A 26,194-nucleotide genomic window follows, 5' to 3' on the forward strand; every position below is an offset into this window, starting at 1 on the left:
CCTGTGAAAACATACTAACAGTAAAATTCAGCAAGAATGGCTCTTTTGTGATCCGGCTGTCATTATTCTGAGATATCATAAAAAGATATTGCTCTCAAAGCAAAAACTCAGTTTGCTGGAAGTTACTTGCAATGTGTGCCAAGTCCCTCCCACGTGGGTCATCATTCATTTATGAAGTGAAGATGTTGTGGATGTATCATGATAAATGGTGCAAGCACTGTATACCACTATAGAGATATTGTAGCAGAGGAAAAATAACTTCAACCTGCAGGCTGCCACAACATCAGAGCTGAACAAAGTGGCCTCTCTCTGCAGCGGTGGTGCATGGTGGTCACAGGCTGAATTAAGTGTTGCTAATTATAAATTAATCAGATACAACTAACTTCCAAAATGGCCACTGGGTCAGACGCACTGAACCTTTGCACTTTGTCAGCTTGTTTCCTAATTGAATGAACTTGACAGTAATTGAAGTGTTTTATTTTTGCCCTTCTTTCCACACATAAAAGACTGCCACAGCAATTAGCTTTAATTCTCTCATTCCCCAATTTCTTTTCATGGCACATTCTGATCATTTGCATTATCCAAAGCAAATCTGCTTTGAAGTTCTAAGATTCTGTAAGAAAAAGGGTCCACTTATCCCACATGAAAAAAAAAATGTTCAAAGCTCATAAATTCAGTGGAACAGATGTACATTATCACTGGATTTGTCTTTTTTTATTTGTATCCTGTATTGGTCACAGACTACCTCATGTCCCTCTCATCCTTTAGTGTTTATCATCTTGCCTTTACTGAAGCTAGCACCCTGCTGAGCCAATCCACACTTCAAAGCTCTCTGTGTATCTGCTAGAGACAAAGCACAGAGGACATATTATGGTAGTCTCTTATTTTCCTATCTTTAAGTCAATGTCATTGTTCTCCCTTTTTTTTTGCCATGGAAATGCTGAGATAGGGTTTATTTCTCTCCGAAGAGACTTTTCCCTGTAGCCCTTGTCTACCAACAACACAAATACACCAGCGTACACATGCACAGCAAAGAATTATCCTATTAAAGCCTGATAACGCTAGCTGTGACAGAGACATGGTTCTTATTGCCTGATTAGATATATGGAAATGTAAAAACAAACAAATCTGAAGTGTAATAAAACGATAGTGTCGTGCTTTGGAGGGCACACAGAAATAAGACTTATTAGAGGATAAGTGGATGGAAATTATTGTAGCCTTAAATATGTCTTTGATGTACAGTTCTGAGAGAGAAATGTCCCCCTCTTATTATTCTACGAGTAACTGCTCAGTGTGGTTGCTGTTGGAAGAGTTCATCTATAAATTACCATAAGCCATCAAGACATGCGAGTCAAAAGCCCCTTTCTTCACTTTACAACACATCATGAAGGACTCCAACACCAACGTTCATATTGAGAATTCGACTTGAGACCAATATTGGAATTACGAATTTGCCTGCAGATACAGTATGTACACAATGAGAGAACTTTCACACTGTCAAACATTTAGAAAAGACCTTTGATTGCAGCATTTAGTTAAAGAATAACATAATTATTTCATTATAATGTGGTCAAAAATGCAATTCTTCAGATTGTGGAAACTGTGAAAAAAATGGTTTGGAAGACTTCTCACCATTTGCAATGCAGCCTTTTCAGCATAATGACATATTGCCATTGTTAGAAGCCACATATAGTTATAATCCCAATGGAACCTGATGTATCTCCTTCCTTCACATATTCATCCATCCATCTATTTTTCAATACCCTCTTAATTCAATTCAGGGCCAAGGGGCTGAGCTGGAGCTTATCCCAGTTGCCATAGGGCAATAGGTGGGGGTACATCCTGGACAGGTGACCAGATCATGCATATTCAAATATGGTTATGGAGGTATTTGTTTAAAAAATTACACTTTGCATCAAGTGCATCAAGTGCAAAAATGTCAGTTATTTTTCCCATTTCACTGAATTTCAGGCCAGAAAGTTTGGTCGTCACAGAAAATAGTTTCTATATAATGTATCTGATTTTTTTTTTTCCTACAAAAAAAAAGTACAGCTGTATGAACGCCCACCTCTCACGTTAACAAATCAGCAATGTCTGAAGAAAACCTTTAACTTGTGGCCAGATTAAAACACCTCAGTGTTTTAAACATCATCCAGTGAGTGCAGGACCTTCAACTTTCAGAGTACCTTTAAACTATAGCTATCTAACACTGTGAGTCTAGTTTAGTGAAATATCATCTATTTATCTACAGAATAATGTGGCGGGTTTTAGGTACAGTAAATAAAAGTGAGATTTGATGGAAAAAGTAGCTCACGGATATTTTCACTCATGTACTGCAAACTGAAGTGAATCTAATCCGTCTAGACTGAGGGGACTGAGGTCATCCTGCTAAATAAATTACCAATGCAGTGTAAGGGAAACCATGGATGTACAGTTCATGGGTTTGAAATGCGAAGCAGTGAGAAAATAGAGAAACTCAAAAGTCATCTTCAGTATTTAGGTGTAAAACATGTTCTGCACTCGTACTCTTTTACATAACACTTATGAAGCATTCTGGACCAAAGAGACAAAGCACTTGAAAGATGAAGGACACCGTTCCCAGTGCTGTCAGTTCAAAAGGTGTGAATGCATTTTCCAAACGTTACTCTGCACTACAAAATGACTGTCTCCACAAACACCCGGGCTATTACTAACTTCTGTTGAGAGTTTAAAAGAGTGCAGATCAAAGTACAAAGAACAGAAGCGGAAAATGCCAAAAAAAAGAGAATGTCTCATGTCGGTCCACGGAGAAGAGGCCTGTCCTCCACTGAATACACTCTGGCTCCTTTACAGCATCTGAGACTTGAGGAGAGGTTTTACTACAGAGAACAAGAAGAATTTAGAGTTTGAAAGCAACTCAGCAGGTCACTGGTTCAACATGTGTGCTGTCAGATATTCTATTTTATAATTTACAGTTAGTAAAATAACAGTTTTAACCCTCCACCCCAACTCCCTTGAACCTGCTTCCCATTAGAACATGTATAGCTAAATTATACCAGTGGTGTGTAGCATAAACAGTGACAGATAGGGAACTTAGATGCTCAAGCTGCAGATATGGAGATGATGATGTGAGTCCATTTGCATAGTCGTAGATCTGCCCATTCAAAACGAGGTAACAGTGTACAGTTTCACAACTTAGAAACAGCCTACAAATGCAACACTGAGGCTGTCAACATGAAGGGACAGACAGACTATAATTCTTGAGAAAGCTTACAGTAAGTCATTTAATGTGTGAGGTGGGGGTTGCAGTTTGCTTTACCTTCATCTGTTGGGGCATAGTCAGTGAGTATGTTCAAACTGAGGCTTCTTCAACCCCTCAGTAAAATAGACGGAGGCCTCGACTAGCCTACTCCCTATACTTTTTAAAAAAAATAGGGATGTTTCCCTCTGTTTACAAAAATATATCCGTCCAGGTGAGAAATTAGAAATGACCACAAACGCTGACGCAATCATGCCATCAAAATACAAGAGAAGAACATTCTGAGCATGTTCTCTCTGAGAGTAAAAATCTGACACTCGTCATTTGTGTCAGATTTTTACTGACACAAAAAAAGTTTATAAAAAGTTTCTTTTTGTTGTGTATTTGCAAACACAATCACAATACTGTGAATTATGAGCACAGATGCAGCTAAGCTACTCCAAAAAGGAGCACCACAGACTAGTGGCGTCCAGATAAAGCATCTCACAGTACTGATGCTCTCCAGTCAGTGCTGTAAAATGGTTTAGTGATCAAGGCTTTGAATGCTCAAAAGTGCCTCCTGCTGATTGAAAGCTTTGAACAGCAAATGGTGTCTTGTGTTTATCAATGGCTCATGCACACCAGTGTTTTAACAGCTGAAGTTTTTTTTTAATGCTTTAGAACATCATATCAGCTGTGAGACAGTTGGTAAAAAAAAGTTTTTATTTCTGCTTCGTCCTGTGATTGGCCGCTCTGTCTTTTACTTCCACTTCCTTAGCACTGCTGTTGCCAACTGAACCACCGAGCCTTCCGATAATGCACAACCAGCTCACTTCCTGAGCCACAGCCACCTCCCGCCGTGGCTCTGTGGTGAGAGTGGATGGTCCAATATCCTGAAGGTTAACGGTTCGATTCCCACTCTCACTGCTGGGGATCTGACAGCTGTGATCTGAGGCAGTCCACCTCCTTGCCACGGCCAAGGTGCCCTTGAGCGTACCCCCATTCTCCCCTGGCGCTGTGATTGGCTGCCCACCGCTCCAGTGTATATGGCATCTGTCTCCATGAGTGTGTGACCCTGTGCATGTGTGTGTTCAACAGGTGCCAACCTGCATGGGTTAAATGCTGAGGAGTAATTTTGTGTATTTCGTGTATCTACATGACAATAAAGTCTTAATCTTTAGGACATTTGGAAGCCTAGATATGGAACAGTGACCTGGAAGTGTCTGTGCAGCAACGACCCCCATCCATATGGTTCAGACATAAACATTAACCTGAACATTAATGCCAAGAAGAACGAGAAAAGCTTAAAGCTGCCGTTGCTGCCAAAGGCGCTTTAATCAGATACTAAGTGAAGGGATTTAAGACTTATGAGTACATTTATTTGATTTTTACATTTTCAAAAATCTTCACAAACCTGACTTTATTTTGCCAGTGTGAACACAAAGAGGTTCAAACACCTTTTGTGAGCACGGTATTTGATCCTTCACTAAAGCCTTTAGGGAGATAAAGCTGCTATAACTGTACACACCTTCTTTACGCTCCCGATAAGGACGCCTGTTGCTTCCACAAGCTGTGATGTGGAAAGAAACGGTAATAATAACCCGGTAAGCTGCGTTAGAATAGAAGCCATTTGTAACTTTCTGCATAGTTCTGCAGGTTACACTGGCTCGCCCACACAAATAACCGTGTTCGTGAGAGGAAGCCGTATCACGTTGCCAAGAGGCAGGCTCTCTGCGGTTTCCATGACCAGAGATAAGCTGCTAAGCTGAAGATGAAAGCATGTGTTCATGTCGAGAGTGTGCCACGGCGAGCAGCTGGCCGTGGTCGGACAGATTTGGGAGCCGCCTGTAACACCACTGGTTAGGACTGTACACAGACATTTCCCCACACCATTTCTTATTAGTCCAGCTAACTTCTTGAGAAAAATGATAAATTGGACAAACCATGGAAGAGAAACGCCAACCGTGGGAGAAGAAAATTCATTTTAATTTTAATACAATTGAACCGGTGTCTGCAGACCGCTCTGCTAATGTTGTGTTTAATGCGAGCACTGATATTAAATAAAGACTACACAAGCAAGTTGGTGTATAAGGAACAGGTTCATATTTTAATAAAAGGGTATTTTCCCTTGGCACAGATCTGCTATCCAATAAATAAAGCAATTAATCACATACAATCTAATATAAACTAAACAAAGTCATGAAAAAAAAACAGGGGCTAAACTAGTTTACAACAGACAGTGAAAGTGTGTCCGTGTAGGTGGAGAAACAGATAATTATTCCCCCGAGCTGAGTGAGACCAGTGTGGCAAACACTAGATAACAGTAGGCAAGTGAGACAGCAATTTAATCATAAATACGTATTATATTCTTTCTACATAATGCTGGTTCAACCTTTCTGCAGTCCATTTTCTACTGTACATGAGACTTGAAAGAAAGAAAAAACCTGACAAAGAAAGTTAGTGGTGCATTATTACTGTAATAAAACAGAGAAGTGACTGTTTCCAAACGTACACAAAATGTTGCATTTAAAGATGTTTGGGTGACATGACTCAAAAAGAAGAAGCTTAATTAATTTCCTTAATTTGAAATAGAATGCTACACACGTGCACATACAGTATTTTACCCTGCCAAAAAGAGTAAGAAAATCAGAACTTCTGGTTGACTTTGAGAGATTTATGATGATTCTGCTGCTGACAAAATGACGGAAAAAAAATCCTGAAAAAGATTGTTTTTCTACTCAAAATACTGATTAATAACCGTATATAATAAAAAAAAATTTAAAAAAAACCTGAATAGCAACAGTATTGCATTGGGAGAATGAGGTTTTGAGAACACGTCTTTGTTTTTTTTTTTAAATTAACTTTCCAACGTAAAGGAAAGTATATGCGAAAAATTACAAAAATAACTGTTTCCCCAACTCTTTAACAAATGCTGCTGAGGCGCCCGGTTTCTAGTGCGAGTTTAGGTAAGTCTGTGAAGGTGAAGCAGGGCATTGGATGAAATAAAACAGAGAATTATGCGTCTTCAGCAAAACTCTCTCTGAGTGAAAGGACTTTCAAATCTGCCACCTGCCTGTGGCTGTGATTCACTTAAATTCTTTCAGAAGCCCTCACTGGCCGTGTTGAATCAGACCACCCCGCAGGACGACGAGTCGCTGCTTGTCATCTGCCAACACAACAAGACGACCACTTCCACACTGCTCGTATTGGAAGATATGGCCTTGTATCAAGCTATATTGGGTGAGATGTACTGCAAAAACAGGGACACGTTGTCCAGGAAAAGCCTCGTGAGGTGAGGTAGCCGAGGCATGGAGCGCAGCTGTGACCGGGTCCACTGGAACCCCTGAGATGACTCGTCTGACTGGTGCCTCTGCTAAGAGACGACCTGCAGCTGTGAGAGGACACTGCAGGGCCGTGGGGCAAGACTGGCATGCACTGCATCCCTGCTCATCACAAACACACGCACAACACTGCAGCAGACTGACACGATCAAACATGGAGGATGTGGTCTGAACAATCGTGGGCCCTGGGGTCCGGTTTGCACAATCCACATGTTGACAGCTCGCTTCCTCTGTCATGACTACCCTTGAGCAGGGCACTTAAACCCTCACGCAGGACCGCGGCAGCACAAGTGCAGGTTGTTTGTCAATGTGACACTGGGAGGTGCTAAAAAAAAAAAAAAGAGCACGTGAGCTGACAAACGCTCTCACAACAGCAGCTCTTAGATCACCGCTTCTGCCAGATCACAGGTAACGGTAAAGTGTTCCGGGGCCGTCAACATCTGCATGTCAGGACTTCGTGTGACAGGATGAACAGACACTCAACATTCACCCGCTGCTGGCAGGACAGCAGCAGCGAGTGGTGAGTTATGGGTGCAGTGGAGACTGCGGGCCGGGCCCAGTGTTATCCAGCACCGGAGGAATGAGACAGCTGAAAGAGCCCTCGCCCTGTCGCATCACAAACGGAGCCCTGTTGGCTGAGCACCGAGGCCACATGGCGGCACGGTGAAAGACCTGCTGACAGCTGCGGGACAGGAAGATGCCATGGAAACAGGGAGCAGCTGTGTGAGCATGGGCCAGGGCGACGGGGCTGGGACGATGTAGGGAGAGTACTAGCATGAAAATCAAAAAGGAATGGTGAAGGACAGAGTGCATATTCTACAAATTTCCTGTATGGATTTATTCTAATCAACTTAAAGGCCAAACTCCACCTTGTTGAATGAAAACACCAGCCTCTGACTGTACAAATGTGCAGCAACAGGGTTTAGATCTATGCAAGTGTATTACACACACACAAAAAAAAGGATCATAGTCGTTCAGCCATTGTTACTGGGTCAGGTGAAAAAGTTGCTGCAGAGAGAGAATGAAGGAGAATGTGAGTCGGTGTCACTAACAGAGATGTATGTATTCTAGTGAGGCTCCTAGTGGTCCAAATAAAAATGCAGTTGTGAAGAAAACAAACACGACAGCTTCAAATAGTGAATACAAAGATATCACGTTATCAATAAAGCTTATGAAATCGATAATCGATATATATATATATATATCGTATGTACAGCAAATGTTAGTTAATAAATGTAAGAAGCTTTTCTGCATTTCAGAACTCCACACTATGCTGCGATTTTTGCGCTTTCAAAAAAGTAATTTGAAAATAATCGCTGAATGCTTAATTAAGAATCACTGTTACATCAACAATTCGGATGAAATTAGAGGTAGCAGCAGATTTGGGATATCTCATAACATTTCGACATTTACTCCCCATTTTTCTTACAGGGTATTGCGTGTTTAAATTTTCAGACACCCTCTTGACAGCCTGCTTTAAATACTAACGCACCCATGAGTGCACTTCAAGTGGTTTTCAACAGACACCAGTGTCATGCCACTCAGATGCACGCACATGCACACACACACACACACACACACACACACACACACACACACACACACACACACACACACTCACTCACAGTTTTGCTACGCCCATTCATTGGTACAATATTTTGGACACACATTCACACTACGCCCTGGTCTCCTGTCACTTATATTCCTTCATATAGTTTCATCTTTAAATCAGTCTCTCTTCCTTTTGTCCCTCCTTTTCCTTTTGGTTTAGTGGTCTGGGAAGGGTTGGGGTGCTGATTTGGAGGTGTATAGTTCACCAGGTAGAGGATCACAGAGCCAGGAGCAGGGGAATATCTGAGTTGTTTCGCTCCCTCTGTGCCTCCTCTTGAGCCTCCCCGTGGTCCTCAGTCTCATAACGCTGCTCTGTGGCCCTGAATCACTGTCCTGCTGCTTACCCGAGCTTCTGTATGTCCGACCCAACTCTTTATAACACTGGTTAATAACATTTCAGCACTGGGGTGCCCCACCCATAATCCTCCTATGCGCCCCATGTTCTGTGTCCACTATATTGCTGCGGGGCCAACTGTTTGAGGAGGAAGCGCTCAGCAGTCAGTGTCTGCTGGCTTAGTTGGGTTTTGTGGGGCTGCCGGAGTGCTGAGCTGTCCCAGGCAGGTTAGAAATTCAAGACTGGTAAAAGTGGTGGTAGTGGTGATGGTGTTCATGGTGATGGTGATGCTCATGTCGCTGCACCACTTGTGCCAGCCCTCCCTCGTAGAGCAGCACCCTGGGGAGGTCCCTAACCTGCTCTTTCTCCATCACTGGTCCTGGAGATGCAAGAGAGCCTAAAGCCCGGTAGCCCTGGCTCTCCTTGGACCGCTGTTTGTGTTTGCGGTACGGCGCAGCGGACTGATGAGGGGGTGTCTGGCTGGGTAGGGCTGGGGGAGGGGGGACACCTCTGCTCCTCATCACCCTGCCGCTGATCTGCGCTGGCGGTGTGCGGCTATGGTTCTTGGGGGAACGGATGGCGTGTTTGCCTGAGTCTTGGCCTCTCGGCCGGGCAGGGTGGAGGCTGTCTGGAACAGCAGTGTCCACAACTGTCTGCAAGCGGCGGTGGTGGGAATGGGCGTGGCCATTTTCTGGTTCGTGGGAGCGAGAACGGGCCTGGTTGGATGAACGGGTCTGAGTTTCTGCTTTAGTCGGTTCTGCAGCAGGGGCTGTGAGAGAGAGAGGACACACATGTTGGATTTAAACAAATGCAAACAAACTAGTTGTGTTAAAAATGTTAAAATGTATCCTATCGGTCCTCAAAACCATATGAGAAATAGTTTTACTCCTACAGTCCACTGCTATTTATACAAATTAAAAAGACACTAAAGAGTCTAGTCATTTGCCAAGGGCAGAAGAAAGAAAATAATCTGGATCTTCACCAGAATTGAAATGGTTTCTTTCTTTGCTTAGGCTCCAACTCCCCACCAAGTTTCATGAACCCTGGACGTGCAATTTTTGCACAATCTTGCATGCATAAACACCACCAAAAATACTCCACCACCTCAGCTCCACCTTGGTGGAGAGACAAATAAACCCTGACATGCAAATTATAATGAGGGTGGCAGTCTCCTAAAGTTGTACTCAAAAGCAGAAACATCTGGTTCTTCCCCACTCAGATAACCCTCACACATCATGTCAAAGACAAATCTGTGTTAGTACTTTCCAACCAGAACCAACATCAAAATATTCACATGTCATCACTGACCAGCAGATCAAGGCTGCTGCTTATTAGGCCTAATATTTCCCTTCACAACAGCCCGTTCTGTTGACGGGCTTTAGCCTTGAACACTTGATGTATTGTGCCTGCCTGAGCCCAGATGTTTATACTGGCGAAGCACGCAGGGAGCTGGTAGTTCCACCTAATGGCTCTAAACAGGTGCTGCAGTAACGAGGGGCCCTGGATGCAGCTTCAAAGGGCCTAGGTCTGCCTTTCTCCCTCCCCCCCTGCCTGGCCCCTGTCCACTCACCGGCCCCGAAGCGGGATGTGTAGTTTTCGATGCCTGCCAGGTCCAAGTAGTGGTTCCTGCGTTCCAGGTTCTCATCCACACAGTGGCGCTGGCAGCCAGGCTGGGTGTGGTGGTCACTGTGGTGGCGCCTGTGGACACAAGCGGCACCTCTCATTAGGTCGCAGTATGAAGTAAGTAAACAAGTGTTGCTTGTGATCACGAAGAGGCAGGAGGATTGTTTGAGAAGTGAGATTGTGATTGGAAAATCACAGGTTTGAACCTCAGCTGGGAAAATGCTGACTCTTCACTGTTTACTCCTTCTTTGAGCAGAGGAGGTAAATTTGTGCAAAAATAACTACGGAGCAGAGAGCCACACAATCCAAGTGTGAATTCTACCTTAAACAACCACAGACAGTTTCTTTTATTTTAAGTTAAAATCAGCAACATTAGGGGGGAAAAAAAATAATCATGCACACCCCACAAGCACAGCAGACTGAAGTGTACGGGGGAGCTGAGTTTACCTTAGGAGCGCACGAGACTTCTTGTCTGCACTCTTGGGGTCTTCGATGCACTTGTCATTTTTTACTCGGGGGTGGGACATATCTGCGTGTACGTGAAAGACAGTAGGCCATTATCAAAGAGTGCAATACAGAGCAGCCACAAACACACACACACACACACAATCAATCACACAAGGCCCAGAAGAAAGCAACCTTTGTTTTAGGGTATTACTTTGAAGATCTATAGAGGAGGAAAAACAACAGTGCTTCATTTATTCTATTTTCAACTCCCAGCCTCTTACAAGGCGTGGAATAGAATAAAAAACACGCAGACTTCAGAAATAGTTTATTAAGGAGATCTGATGCAGTTTGAAATTAGCATGAAGGCAATTTTTTTTTCAAAGCTTGCTCTGTCTGAATGTCTACAGATATTTATAGCCGAAACAATAGGACACAAACACACAGGAATATATACTTTTTGAGATATTTTTCCCTGACTACTTGTTTACCAAGTCGTCAGTGAGAAAAGTTAAGCTGAACGCTGCTATATTTTCCCAGCAGCTCTAAGGAAGTGGGGGGGCAAAGAGAGGGGGAGAAAAAAAAGAGAACGTCGGCTAAAAGAAAAATGGCTGTGGTTATCAAAAGGACTCGGCACATCTCTTACGCTTTCTTTTAGAGTATTTGAAGGCGCCAGGGGAGGGGGGCCTTCTCTTGGCTCTGTCACTCCCCCGATCATTAAAAATGAACCCCATTGAGTGGAAGAGATGGAGAGAAGCTGAACAAAGCTCTGACAGGCCTGAAGCGGCCGCCTTTCTGCGTGACAACAAACATATCGCTGAGTGAGCTGACAGCAGGCAGCACAGGGGGAAGCCCAAAATGCCCTGTCTTCTCCGCTGCTGTCGCCCATTGTGCTAACGCGAGCTTTACCTGCTGCACCCTGCGTACAACTCCTCCACCGCTGGCTGGAGTCAGGAGCCACAGAGAGCTTCACCCGCAGAGTCTTGCTGCTGCCAGGAGAATGGTTGACAGAGGCATCTACAACCTCATAGATCGTATGGAGCAGGCTAGTGATGTCCTGCAGGCGAGAGGAGCGTTAAAGAGGACATGTTAGGGAAAACAATCAGTCACTTTGCATGTGCTGAAAGCATATCAAATATACCATCTCAAAAAACAACAGAGTAAAAGAAAAAAAAAATCCCACAACCCTGTGTTTGAGGGCGTCTTAGATTTGAAAATATTTGAGTTCAGATTTGCATGTGGGTTCTACATCACACTCTGGGAGCAGAATGGTAGTCTGAGCTCAGGTTGTTGTGTGTGCTAGCGTGAGCTTTCAGGCTATTTACTGTATGCCGAGTCATATGGTAATAATGTGCTTCAATGATTACTGAGTGCCATCTCAAAAGAGGCAGACCCTGCAGAGAAGCAGGTTAGTAGGAGGAGTCAGCTGGGTCTCTTCCTAAGCCCGAAAACTAGTAAATGTGAATGGAGGTGCAAACTATGGTGGAATAAGGAGCTGTTGGTGTGTCTTTCCGTGGTACTGTTACCAAAGCATGTCAACGACATCTTATTAAGACCTCGGGAAATTGTTTTAAATTATGAAAAACGGATTGACTTTTTTTCAATCAGAGATTTTGGCGTTTCAGATTGTAAAGTATTCTTTAAAAAAAAAAAAAAAAAGACATTTAGCATTTTTTATTTTAAAAAAGAGAGATCATGTAGATCTATTCTAATGACTTGACACTGTGAATCTGTGAAGGTATTTTGTATTAAAAGCATGCACAATAAAAAATATGAAAGAGAAGCGATCGGGCTGCGTGTAGAAAAAAGTTCTGACTTTTATTCCAAAATGTCTCTTGAATGGCTAAAATCAAGTTCGACATACTTGGCAATATCTGTGCGCACTTTCAAATGCATGCTCTTATGAGACTAAAAGCATGGAATTCAAATGAATAGAAGCAGGGAAAAAGAAGGGATCTCCAAGCAACAAAAAGCATACAACAACTTCAAAAACGTTCACGTCAGAATGAGGTATGCGACCATATTTAGACTGCTTCATTTGCAGATAAAACAGTGCTGTGTCTTGTGGTTCTTTAGAGTCAATGTTCTGTGCTGATGAATGTTTTTACCTGGCAAGACACCATCATCTCATGCACCTCACCTCAAACATCTTTGTTTTAATTTAGGAAGCGTGATCGCTTCAGTTTGAACCGCCCCTGCCACAGAAGGGCTAAGAATTTAGCTCAAGCCACACAAAGACTCCTAAGACATCATTTCTACACAGCGTACCACTCTGACTCATAAAAAGGACTATTATGAATTCTGTAGGGACTGGTTCCACATGCTGGTTTCAAACATAAACAAACTGTTCAAACAATAAATAAATGAGAATGAAAAAAGCTTCCTGTGTCATCCCCCCCCCCCCCCCCCCTTTTTTTTTTTTTATTTGTGAGAAGGAATTAATAAAAAAGTTGGAGAAAAAAGGCTTTCCCATCCCCCTCCAAGCTGCCGCCCGCCGTCTCATGAGTAGTGGAGCCACAGGCAATGCCGAAAAGCTGAACAGCCAACCCCACAGAGGAAAGCTCCAGTCACTTTGCGCTGTTTCAAGTTGCTCTAAAAAAACACGGGCTTTTCTGGATGTTCTCTCAGATCTGCACCAGGCAGACACGAGCCACAAGGTGCCTCACAGGAGCGGATGCACACAGACTGAGCTGGATTTGGTTCTTTGGGAGTGGGTCAAGGTTAGAGGCTTCTTCAATCCTTACTTTATGTGGGTGTGCTGATACCTTGGTATGTGAGAGGGATGTCACTGACCTTTGCCAAGTCAAGGGGAGATGCCTTTTTTCTTTTTTTCATAATAAAGTTGTAATTAGTTTAAATAAATGTTTCTTTGATATTGTGGAATTTGTATTAATACAATTAATGATGCGTGCTGGCAGGTGTTTCCTGCCTAGTTATTTGCATTCACATGTGTGGTCATTCACTGATCAAATGTTACCCATCAAATGTCAATGCTTTGAGCAGAAGATTATTACCTCTCTTGTAACTTTGCCGCTGTTGTCGAAATCGTAGAGGGTGAACGTCCACTCCTGTCTGTTGTCCTCCTCCACAGACACAGCACACTCCAATTCCTGAAACAGCACAGCACTCAACTCAGTTTCATACAGTGTGCATGTGAGTGTGTAAATGTGGATGTCTTGCCATTGCCCCAGTTTCATCCAAAGGGGGGAAGTAATAAACGTCACGCTCGGTGTTGACACTCACTTCAAACTGGAGCTGTTTCTGTGGCCCTGCGGGAGATTGGCTGTCCCTCTCCTGCATCTTTTCCTCCACACAGCAGCTGTCTGTCTTCTCTGGGGGTAAAGCCACTGCAATGACACACACGCAGACAAGAACACACACGCACAAAGATAAAAGAGAGAGCCTGAGGATGGAAACGTTGGATGCAGTCATAACCTGAGGATATGTTGTCGCCTGCTAGGGTTTCTTGTAAGCTCATGCTTCCGAGTTTGGCAGCTGAAATTAGGATGTGTTACACCTTCGAGTGCTGCTGGTAGTAAAGAAATTCAACCGAACTTCTCACTCTTTATGTCTAACTGTTTGTATTCCAAAATTTTTTTTTCTATATTCATATCATGGTAGCTTATAATAGCAGTACCTTTCAAAGGCAGTGAATGTGTCATCATAGATAAGCAAGTTAATTATTTCATCAGTCCAGAGAGTAAAGTCCTGTAACAGCTGGAACTGGAATTAAAACGTCAATCAACTTAAAATAAAAATAAAGTTTTAACTGGGACAGCAACTATTCTCCCATGGCAGAAGCCCTCACATCAGCCCCACATGTAGAGATAGTTTTAAGCTTTCGACTCAACGATTTGCACTGGGAGAAGACGTCAAACATGAAACTGAATGGCGTAACATGCCTACAACATGATAGAATGTGACAATTTGCGTTTAAATGTAAACGGTGGAACTGAAACAGCAAGTGAACATCAAAAAGGTCTATAGGAGCCCCTCCTCCCCCGGAGTTCTCCGCCTCAGTGCAGCAGAGCTCATCGTTCCATCAGAATAACACTCACTGTACATTATCACACGGATTTACCGAGCAGTCCAAAGGGAGCACTCAAATGTCACACACATTTCACCGTTGTAAACAGACTGCCAGATGTACCTGTGCAGTCTTTGTGATGGAAGCTGTCAGACCGTAATATTTCTTCAAACCCAAAACCACCGACAGGAATGGATTTAGTAGCAAAGCCAAACACCCCAGCATTACTGTGGACACATTTAAAGCCAAACGAAAAAGGAGAAGCCAATAACTTGGAGGAGGGGATTTGTAAGATTTGTGGCCAAAAGAGGGCTGTCATGGGTGCTGATAACCAACCTAAAACTAAAAGCGGCATAAAGTAAACAAACACGCTCGTTTCACATTCATGACAGCTCTTTAGATCTTAGTGAAAATCTGCCTTTTCTGTTCTCGAGTGCATGGTGAACTGTAAAAAAGTCTATTTTTACAGCGTTCCTGTGTGTGTTTAAGCCAAAATAAAACACTTCACTGAAAATAGGTTAATAACTAATACTGCAAATAGCAAATTTTGTTTAAACTTTTTGTTTTGTTTATAAATGGTTACAAGGAATTGAATCAACATGTCTGAGGTCACAGTCAAAGGTGGCATATTTTTGGATTACTCTGTATACATGGTTGTACACCCCAGCGGACAAAAATAACCCGACTGTCACTGTCTAGTTCAGTGTTTTAGTTTCACTGTTGGATCTTAGCCCGGCTCTAAAGCTACCGGATATCCTTTCTCGCTTTGAAATCCAGCATTTGTTTGACACTTGAGGCCGCAGATATATGCAATATGTACCTGAGACCTGGAAGGAGTAAGTATAACTGCCTTTACAAGCTTTATGAGTCACAGTAAGCCAGACACATACTCTTTCCTGAACCACTTCTTTGTATCCCCTCTGGCATAAAGACACACAGACCACACCCCTCTCTCCACCCTCTCCAGCTCCGCTATCCTCCTGCCACACTTTGAAGTTCCATTCTCAAACCTTTTGGAAGAGGATCAGACCAGCTGTAAAACAGAATCACTAATTAATTAAGCCAAGTCAAATCTGAAACACTGTTTGTTTGCTCGCCAACAGAGCAGACACAACAGCCCAATTTCTTTCCTCCAGATCCAACGCAGATCAAAGCAGACCTGTCTCATCCCCGGGCAGGAGAAAATGCCAGAAATGAAAGGCATCATCCCAGGGAGCTTTTACCAACTTTTTGGAGAGGAGCAGCATTTGGGGTCCTGCTGTTTGATCATCTGAGGTGCTCAAAGGGAACATTGTGCACGAGGGCAAATCTGTTCGGCAGCGAGCTCAATATGGTGGTGAGATGCTTATCTCGGAGCTAATGAAATTCCAGGAGGAGCAACAATAATCTGCTATCACCCTCCTCCCTCTCTGACCCCCTCCCCATCACTGACATAAGCCGACTCTTTATGAGTGAAGCTGCCACCGGGGGACTGGCCATACATCAGATCCGAGGGGCGAGATGAGTGCAGCCGAGGCTGGCACCCTGCACGACAAGCTCGTTCCAACAAGCCGGCTACACACGTGCATCAATACGCTTCACACACAAACGCTGGTACTTTGAGCTGCTACATACAAAGTATCCCCAGGACTCTTTCATCATTTTCTACTCTTCCTTCCTTTGCAATTTTTGCAGTGAAGTTCTTTACTAATCCCTGCAAAACTTTCCTTGGATGTGCTTCCTTATACCCTGAAGAAAGAGCCTTTCATGTGCACTGGTTGTCCTGTTGTGCCCGTTCTCAGTTTTCTCTCTCATTTTTTTTTTTACCTTACTCCACTTTGTGGGATCACTGACTTATTACCACCTCTGCATTGAGTTCATGCAGAGGTGGTAATAAGTCCTGCACAGATGCTTCTTAGTAGGAGGAGGTACACAACGACTCAGTATGTGAGCCTGATTACAACAAATTGACAGCTTTGATGTCTATATCTTTTTCTATGAGAAGACGTTGTGTCAAACACCAAGAGAAACTTCACAAATTTTAGCTCCAACTATGCCAACCCAGTGACATTTTATCGAGCTCGACACCTCGTTCTGCTCTACGCAATGTGAAACATGAGGACTGACATCATATTATCACATAAAATATGGCGTCTTTTATTCCAGCAAGCCATTTTGTACTTTGGCTGTTAATTATGGTGAATGAACACAGCAGCATACTCTAATTAGTAACATCTGTCTAGAGAGGAGGACACGTTTGGCACAGACTCAGATTCAGTCATAAAAATCACTTCAAACTCCATCAATAGGAAAAATGATCCCTCATCTACTATATCTGTTTTTATAAAGTGAAGCGGAACTGAAATAAAATCTTTTTTTTATTTTTTTTTGCCATGCTTCTAAATTCTGGCCTGGTCTCGTTCAACTCTCCGCATCTGTCTGCACCTCACGTCCATCACTGTCTTTAGGAGGGAGGGAGACCATTTCTTCCCCCAGAGCTCTTAATCCAGGATCACATCAAATCAGGGGAAAAACATGGAGGGATGGAAGCACTTTGCAGAGCACCGGCGGGGAGAGGTGGATGAGAGACGAAGGAGAGGCAGGAGAGAAGGTAAAAAGGGGACTTCATCAGCACATTGCTGAGGCTTAGAGAACGGGTGTGGAGCAGAGGGGAGAGGAATCAAACAGCCAGACAAGTATCTGAAGGGTAATTCCAAGTAGTGTTTTTGCAGGTTTTCACTCCAATCATACAGTGTATCGGTCAACAAAATCCGAGAACTGAGTTGGTGTACGACATGACAACAAGGAGCAGAAGGCTTACCTTCTAATCGATAGTGTTCATCACCAATCCCCTCAGCACAGGCATCAGCCATGGAGTTCTGCAAAGAGAAGACGAGAAAGAATGAATTTATTTTGTTGTTTAAAGTCATATAAAAGAAGAAGCCTTGATGTTTTTGTCACAAAAAAGCAAACATCTTTCACAATGCATATCCACGGCGCAGCTTTCCAACAGAGAGTGGCGTGCCTGCCTCGAAATTACAGCGTTTCTATATCTATATATGAACAAAGTTTGACAACTTGTATGCAGCGATTAAACAGTGGTGGAAAGTTTAAGAGGAAGGTAATTGCAGGACTGAAACAAACTAAGCTCAAGACTGGCAGTCAGACTTTACACTGCACAAAAAAAAAAAAAAAAGCATATAAATCACCGCAGTGAGCCGAGAAAGCTGGTTGATAGTACGACTATTTTGGTGGCGGACTATCGTCACAGGGATACGTGGAGGGGTCTGTTTTTATCCTGGACCCTTTCAACAAGGACCCCTATCCCAACAGCTCTGCCTGTTGGTGCATACCACAGAGATTGGAGGGACATGTGATCCCCAGACTTTGCTATGGAAAATCTCGGGCTCAGGTAACCATGTGGAATTACATTCATTTGGCTGAAAAACCATCACTCACATGCTGACAAATGCATAAACATTCACATATCCTCGCACATATGGTCCAACACATTGACACACATGCCACAGCTTTTCCGGTGCACATTGGGTTTTTCAGTGTCCAATGCAGAATTGGAATATTTAGAAAGCGGGGCAGTTGATGGCTGATAAAGAACACATGACGTGCTCAGTTTTGATTTGCATCAAATGAAATATAAAAACAAAAAAAATTGTTTCGCTTCAGCAGATTTGTTTTAGTTCTTGAAAATAATAAACTGAATCAAAGTACATCAAAGTCCAAACATTCCACAGCAGCCACACTGATAGGGACGACTGCACCGCAGATATGTCTGCATTCACTTTTTGTTTATTGCGGCTGATGCTGGGAAACAAATTGCCAAAGCTATTTATCTGTAAATGATAATCAGGCAAACAACAAGCCCAATTATTCAACCGACCGATCAAGACATATCTCTAGCAAAGACACAACTTATCACTGGTGATTATTAAGTTTGATAAGCGACAGCTAGCTTCATAAATTGTGTCCTTGGATGTCTGTGTACAAAGCATGCATTTTTATTATCGTCACGCTGGTGTGTTTATAAACGTGTATGTGTCAGAAAGTGCTATAGAATGGGATTTTTGAGTAATTCAGGGAGGCAGAAGGGCAGATGGTGTGATCTGACCCTCCTAAGTCTAAAGTTGGCCACAGTGCAGCGATGTGGGTGGCCTCAGTGAGAGAACAGCAAACTGTAGAACTGTAGAACTGTAGAACTTAGGCTGATGGACTGATATCTCAAAGCAGGGAGCCGGGATTACGTTGTGCTTGTTGTGTGCTTGGCGTTAAAAAGGGTCACTATTGCTCAGTGATCCCTGTTGGATTAATTCATGATTAGACTGATTCATTTCTTGCCCTCCGGAATAGGAAACCTGAGGAAACATTACAGTAGCTTACTAATGTACATCAAATCTTAACTGGGGGGGAGTTGGTTATTAGCGTTTGGATCTAATTTAGTCAACTAAAGCCCTCTTTACACTGGTCAAAATAACTCTCCAACTTCCACTAACATCTGGCTCTTGAAAGCAATGTAAAGTGTTAAATCGGGTTTGTAAAAACAGTTTGATAGTACCGAAATCTTAAATACACTCCCTTAACTTTTGAGTAACAATTAGTCTATCCTAACCTTCACTAAGTAACGTTAGCCATCCTGTTTAATCACTATTACTGCTCTGTTTTTGCTTTCATACAACCAACAAAATGTGAAAAGGTGGCTTTCAAAGAGAAGTAGCAGCTAGACCAAGTATGACTGCTATAACAACTTGTAAACAACTCAGCAATGGTAACAAGCACTTTGGCTCCATTTCTTTAATATGGGATAATGTATGCTTCGAACATGAGGAAAACTTTAAAAGGTCATAACAAATCTTAACCGAGCACGGTGAGAGGATAGAAGTCGTGGTGGTTGCTAGTTGACAATTGGTATTTAACTGACTGTTTAGGCTTTCCTAACCTTAGACAGGATAGGATGAAGTAAGATAAGAAAGTGTGCCTTATGTTGATTGGGACTTCCTCCTCTAACACCACATTTGAAAGAACCCTGTTGTGTACTCCTCCTATCTTATCTGCAGACTTTTCCGTAATACCTGCTCCGTAACAATAACTTTACAAACAAAATGACGGTTCTCTGGAATAAACTTTGCCTCTGCCTCTGCCTCCAACAGATTTATCTGATAGGTACTGAAAGTCATGCAACAACATTGTTTTCTTTGGATTTATTGTAAAAAAAAAAAAAAAAAAAAAAAAAAAATGTAAAAAAAAATGTTTAAAAAAAATTAATTATGGGTTTCGGAATGTCGTCACATTTGGATGTTTGAGTATCTTTTACAAAAAAAGTAATTAACCTAGTTAAGTTTAATATGAGAAGATCGACCTGGGGCAGCTGTCAGAGCTTATTCACAGACTCTCTCCGTTTGCCAAGACTCGCCTTTAAAGTGCAGATACCCACCCTTTCTTCCACTCCAGTTCCATCGGATCAGAAGCACTGGGCATGTGGGCAAGCTGGCTGCCCCATGTTGATCCATTCAAACAGATCATAACCATTGGTCAGTTTAAATCAAACCACGCTCACGCTTCCACACAATCTCACAAAGATAAAATCACTGCAATAATCAATCTTTGATTCATGGTGGACAGAAAAAAAATGTGCACATTTGTGCACACAACATCTTGAATGCGTTTCAGTTTTGTTGATAAATGGTCCGAAAGTTATTGAGGGGTTAGCCAGGAACATGAAAAACAGGGGAAAGAGGAATGTACTAATTGGTTGTTGTCTGTGTTGATGGATGAGAGCCATATTATTAGTAAGCTGGGGTTACATCTATACACACGGACACGCATTCCTTTCTCAAATGAAAAATCTCTGCCGACTAAACGGAAACAAATATCCAAGGAAACAAAAAAATAAAGGATAAATAAACAACCACTGGGATGGATTTTATTCCTCAGAAGTATGATATATATATATATATTTTTTTTTAAATGAAAGTAATGTCACATTGTAATAAAACCACTAGTTTCTGGTTTGAACAGTGATTGATCAGATCATCCAAACACCACAGGAGTTCTAAAAATAAACAGGTTGCTTTAAGTTTCCTGCTTTGCCACCAGCCATGTGGTCGCAAGAACAATGAAGCCTCCTTTTTTTGCAACTCCAGAAAAAGGAAGGTTTTAACAACAGAAACGACATGTCTGGGTCAACGACTCTTGCTTGGAAAAAAAAAAAAAATTTTAAATTGAAAGAATAATCTTCTGTAATTCACCTTCAAACTTCATTCTCACGTTCTTTCTGCTGGGGGAGAATTTACAGAACTCCTCATATTAAAAGGCACTGGCTTCTCTCTGTGAAAACACCTAACAGAGAGCTCCATGTTAGTTTGGCTAAGCCCAGTTGTAGATCTTGAGTCAAACAGCACCCAAAGCTAACACTTCGAAAAGAGATGATCTACAGAAATCAGCCTTTTTCTGAAAGCTTGAAAAAGCTGCATAATGACTCAAATTAAAACAGCTGTGAAGTCATTTTCAAATACTAAACTTGAAACAAAAAAGGCAACAAAAGATTGAAAATCTTTGGCACAGGACACAAATTCTACCTAAAAATTATTTTGTTGCACGTTAAAGGTAGGGTAGGAGATCCTGGATTTTGAGTCCAGCGAAGCTGCATTTTGAAAATCCACAGGTAAAAAGTCCCAACCCTTTTCTTCACTTTCCCCCCGAAGGCACGCCTCTAGAGTACATGAACGAGCACGAGCACGAAGGTGCACGAGCGCTGTTCTGACAGCAAGCATCGATCGTTGCCGTATTTAGTATTTAGTATATGCTAACTATACGTTTAATAATGCTAGGTGCTAGCCAAGCTGGCTCTAGTTTAGCTTCCTGCCAAGCTTCTGGGCGCGTAATTCGTTCACGGAGCAGGGTACGCGCACAGGGGGAAGGAGGGGGAGGGAGGAGCAGATTGCAGTTTGATAGACGGCATCAGAATCCAATCATTGTTAACGGTCCGTTCAGTATGATTAGATAGTGTTTTTCCTAGATTGTACTAGAGGCCACTAAAACTTTTCATATTTGTGTCAAAACTTTTAATTAATTGGTTGCAATGGGGGTGTGAAGAGTATTTCAAGCAATATGTAAAAAAATGTTCCAGAAAAAGATCCCCTACCCCACCTTTAAAAGATGAAGTGAGAAGAAGCCAGTCAGCTCAATAAAAGTTTAAACTCACTCAGCCAGGTTTTGTCTAAAACTATAATGGAGGCCATTCTATAGCTCTCTGTTACTGTCTCTACACCAGATTTCTGCTACAGGATTATTGTGGTAAAACTGATTGAAGATAACGATGTCATGGCAAAAAATCCAAAATTGGAAAAAGATCATAATAAGCCAGTGAAAGTCATCTCTAACTTTGTTTGTTGTGTTATAAGTATCCTTTGTTGGAAAATGAATGGAACTCAAAATATCTGTTTAAGGAAAGAAAGTCTGTAATCACTGATGTACAAGAGTGTATAAAAAAACCTCTTGATGTTATTTTAAACAAAAAACAATGACAATAAGTAACATTTGTAAAGCACTATACAAATTATTAACACAATGTGAACATGTCTCTTTCTTTGGGTCACATATTGCATCACCTCTTGTCTCACGGCTATCAGTGATAAAGTTGTTTTGAATCCTCATACACATGCTACATATCCACAAAAATCCTGAACAACTATGTATGTATAAAGCCATAATCACTAAAGAGCTCTGAATCTGAGAGTGATGGGCTGTTATGGGATGCTTGCTAATATAAACGTCAGCGGTAAGAGAGCACGTAAAAGGAGCAGACGCCCTCTAACCCTCCCAACACTGGTGCCGCCACCAAAGCTTTAACTATCAAAATAGGAAGTGGTATACATGCCGGTATACAGCGACATGGTGTGTGACACAGGTTAGCTCTGCTGAAACCTGAGTGTCACAGATTTGGTCGTTCTATTACCGCTAGTTGATTTGTATTGAGAACCAATCTGCATTGGAAAAGCTACGGCGAGGAGTCAGAGGTGCGGTGTTAAGGGCACAAACAAGCATGTTTCTGACTCAATGGGACCAGCTAAAACAATTTTCCAGACATGACGTTTTTAACGTTCTGTGGTAACCAAAGCATGAAGCATTTTGCTTTCAATAGCAGCCAGGTCCTTCCGAGCTTCTCCGGAGCCTTTAGGACAAGAGATTGCGTGGCCCCTGTGTGTTTTAAAGTTTTTCAGTTCCTTTCACAAAGAGTGATTTATTACTAGACTACAACACAGAACATAGTGTGCCGGCGCCATTACAACACCCCATGTACATTGCTCGCCGGGGTGAAGGCCTGTTTTGTTTGGCTCCTACAGCTATTTGGCAGACCTCATCAATGGTACACTTTATAAATATGGATGTGCACAAGACAGATGAGCACATTTAAGAGTAATAATATTTACTGAAGTAAAGCCTTTGATGGGGTTATTTCTTTAAGAATAGCGCCCACTTAAACCCCTTTCTGTACTGTGCGCTGTAACAACAATGCCAGTCCTAAAACACTGAAGCATGGACAGCTCATTCATCACCAATCCTTCAACTATAGCAAACTTGCCAAAAGCAAAAGAGTTGTATCTGAGTAATTCAAAAAGAAACACTTGACCTGCAAATCTTCAGCCTCAGTAAAAACTATTCAACGAGGACTTTCTTTACAGAGTATGGCTGAAATATTTACTTGAACAGAATTGAAAACGGTACATGATTAAATTTTAAATCTAAACATAGTTGACAAAATAACACACCTCCTCCTCTGTCACTTACATACCGGGTATTAAAACTAGCTAAATACTATCTTAGATGAACAAGAAAACATGACATTTTACAATGTCTCATTATCTATTGAACCAAAGCAAAGCCAATACAGGAACAGAGTGTGAAAAACAAAGCACATCTCATGATTCAGTAGCTTTTACAACCACCTTTAGCAGCAATAATTTGAAGTAATCATTTCCTTTATGACATTATCAGTCTCTCACATTATTGCGGAGGAACTTGGGTCCACTATTCTTTACAACGTTGCTTCGGTTCATTGAGTTTTGTGGGCATTTGTTTATGCACAGCTCTCTTAAGGTCCCTTTACAGCATTTTAATCAGGTTGAGTTCTGGACTTTGTCTGGACCATTGCAACGCTTGCTTTTTTTACTTTTACTTTTCCAGACATTTGTTTTTATAGATTTACAGCTATGGATCATGACCCAATTTCAGCCAAGCTTTAGCTGCCTGACAGATGGCCTCACATTTGACTCTTGAATAATTTGGTATACAGAGGAGTTCATGGTGGACTCAGCGACTGCAAGGAGCTCAGGTCCGGTGGCAGCAAAACAAACCCAAATCATTGGCCCTCCACCACGATGCTTGACAGTTAGTGTGAAATGCTTGTGCTGATGTGCTGATATGCTTTGCTTGACTTCTGCTGATCAGTTGCATTACAACCAACATCTCAACTTTGGTTTCATTTGTCCAGAGGACTTTGTTCAGATGAAACTTTGTACACCATATTCTTGGCAGAGGAGAGAGGAGGCTTTCTCCTGGCAAGCCTTCCAAAAAGCCATACTTGTCCATTTTTCCCCCCAAAATTTTTCCATCACAAACTAACATTTAGCATACAAACTGAGGCCTGTAGAGTATGAGAAGTAGCTCTTGGGTTTTTTGCAGTTTCTCTGAGCACTGCATGGTCTGAACTTGGAGTAAACTCGCTGGGACATTTACTTTTGAGAAGATTGACAACTGTCTTGACTGTTTTCCACTCGTTTATAATCTTTCTCACCATAGAATGATGAACTCCAAATTGTTTGGAAATGGCCTTATAACCTTCACTTCTCAGACTGATGTGCAGCAGCAGTTGCTTCTGTAAGATCCAATCTGATGCCTTTATTCCTAACACACACCCGACTGCTCTAGATCAGCGAACAGACAAAACTTCTGTTTTTACAGAGGTGGTCACACTTGGGTGTATTTAATTAGCCCAACATGGCTGCTATGCACCCTCTTGGTTTCTATAGAAGCAGACAGGCTGTACTTAAGTTTTTCACACACTGATTCAGCATATTTGCTTAGTTTTTATGTGTGATATATCACATGTTATTATTCCTATGAGGTTCCTTTTACCTTATTTCAAGACCTGGTTAGGATTAGATGATCGTTTTGTCATGTCGCGATACATAAAACTTTCATTGAAAGAGGGCATGTTTTCTTTCCCACGTGACTGCATGTGACAGATGCACAGTAAGTATGAGAATACATATTTTAAAAGATTTAAGGACTCCTCTTCACACATTTTTCATTTTCATCTTCCAGAAAAGATAAATAACCACCCACAGTTGTTTGCAGTTAAAACTGCACCCTCCTCAAAATTGTGAGTAGACGTTAGATGACTTGACTGATTCGTTGTTTGCAAACATAAATCAGCATGAATATACACCATGGGACTGCCATTTAACTGCATCCTTAACCAACACTTTGTGTGATGTCCCTGCGTATAGCCCTCTGCTCATAAATCCTACCCTGGATAAAATGCCGTTAAAAGGGTCTGAAAAGAGCATTTGTCATTTGACTTTCCATGTTGTAATGTTTTCATCGCGGTTCTCCCGCTAGGGCAGAAGAGAAAGTGAGAAAGATGACGCGAGTGCGCTGGCACAGATCCAACTTTGTGAGTTAGGAGAGAAAGTTGCCTGAAGCATCATCCTTACTTTGCTGCTGCAGACATGAACCCACTGGGCCAAGTTTTTTCTACACGAGTCTGTGATTGAAGCAAAAGGGTACATTAAAGTGCAAGTAATATGTGCTTGTGTGTGATTGTGGGAAAGTCCCACAAGGCCTCTTAGTCTCTGTGCTGTCTGCCTCCATGACCCACCACACAGGCCGACAATTTATGCAGCCGACGACAGTTACCCCTGATCGCACGCCAGGGCTCAGTGGAGGCAGGCCTCAAGAGCCATGGGAGCACTACTGGCACTCCGTCAAAACTCAGGAAAAATCTCATTAGGACTGCGGCCGGGTGCCTCCTGCTCCGCCGTCCACCCAGCGCAAGAAAACACCTTCAGGAGTGCAACGGCTGGAGTGGCAGAGGAGTGACAGACTTGAGCAGCTATTTAACAAAATGAGACAGACAGAGTGACAGAGACGAGGCTGAATGTGCCTCTGCAAGTATGTCTGCTTCCACTAAAGCTTCTGGAACGGGAGATGGCTCAGGTTGCTGACGTTCACGTAAAAGCCAACCAGAACTGGAGAGGTTAAAACAGAGCATTAAAGAAAGAAAGAGGTGATTACTTTCATGTATATCATGTTCTTCAGAGCCACAGTATGTCTATTAACTGTACATATGCAGACTGAAGACCACAAACAGTATACTGACATATATGGAAAACATCTGATACGTTAGTTTCATTGCGGCAGGTTTCCTTAAATACACTGAGGACTTCCATGCGTATTTGTTCTTTTTATCCTTTAAATTTAGCACACTTGGCAAATAAAATGATTTTGATTGATTCTGTATGACCTGGATAGCAGCCATTAGCTAAAGTTTATGAATCATTAACTGAGAAAACAGCTGCAAAGCATGGGAATTTTCAAAAAGC

General features: G+C 42.2%; 1 protein-coding gene across 1 annotated transcript in view; it reads right to left on the reverse strand.

Annotated features, from left to right (window-relative positions):
* Positions 1-5,231: 5,231 nt before the first annotated feature.
* The window catches only part of nkd1 (NKD inhibitor of WNT signaling pathway 1), a 33,848-nt gene continuing 12,885 nt past the window's right edge, over positions 5,232-26,194 (reverse strand). Inside the window, exons 4-10 of the mRNA XM_075464882.1 lie at positions 17,398-17,455; positions 13,814-13,917; positions 13,585-13,680; positions 11,480-11,627; positions 10,574-10,655; positions 10,074-10,201; positions 5,232-9,272 (exon numbers count right to left, since the gene is read on the reverse strand). Coding sequence (XP_075320997.1) covers positions 8,740-9,272; positions 10,074-10,201; positions 10,574-10,655; positions 11,480-11,627; positions 13,585-13,680; positions 13,814-13,917; positions 17,398-17,455 — 1,149 coding nt within the window. The 3' untranslated portion in view covers positions 5,232-8,739. The remainder of the gene's footprint in view (positions 9,273-10,073; positions 10,202-10,573; positions 10,656-11,479; positions 11,628-13,584; positions 13,681-13,813; positions 13,918-17,397; positions 17,456-26,194) is intronic.

This window comes from Odontesthes bonariensis, chromosome 1 (genome assembly GCF_027942865.1).
Source record: "Odontesthes bonariensis isolate fOdoBon6 chromosome 1, fOdoBon6.hap1, whole genome shotgun sequence".
NCBI lineage: Eukaryota > Metazoa > Chordata > Actinopteri > Atheriniformes > Atherinopsidae > Odontesthes > Odontesthes bonariensis.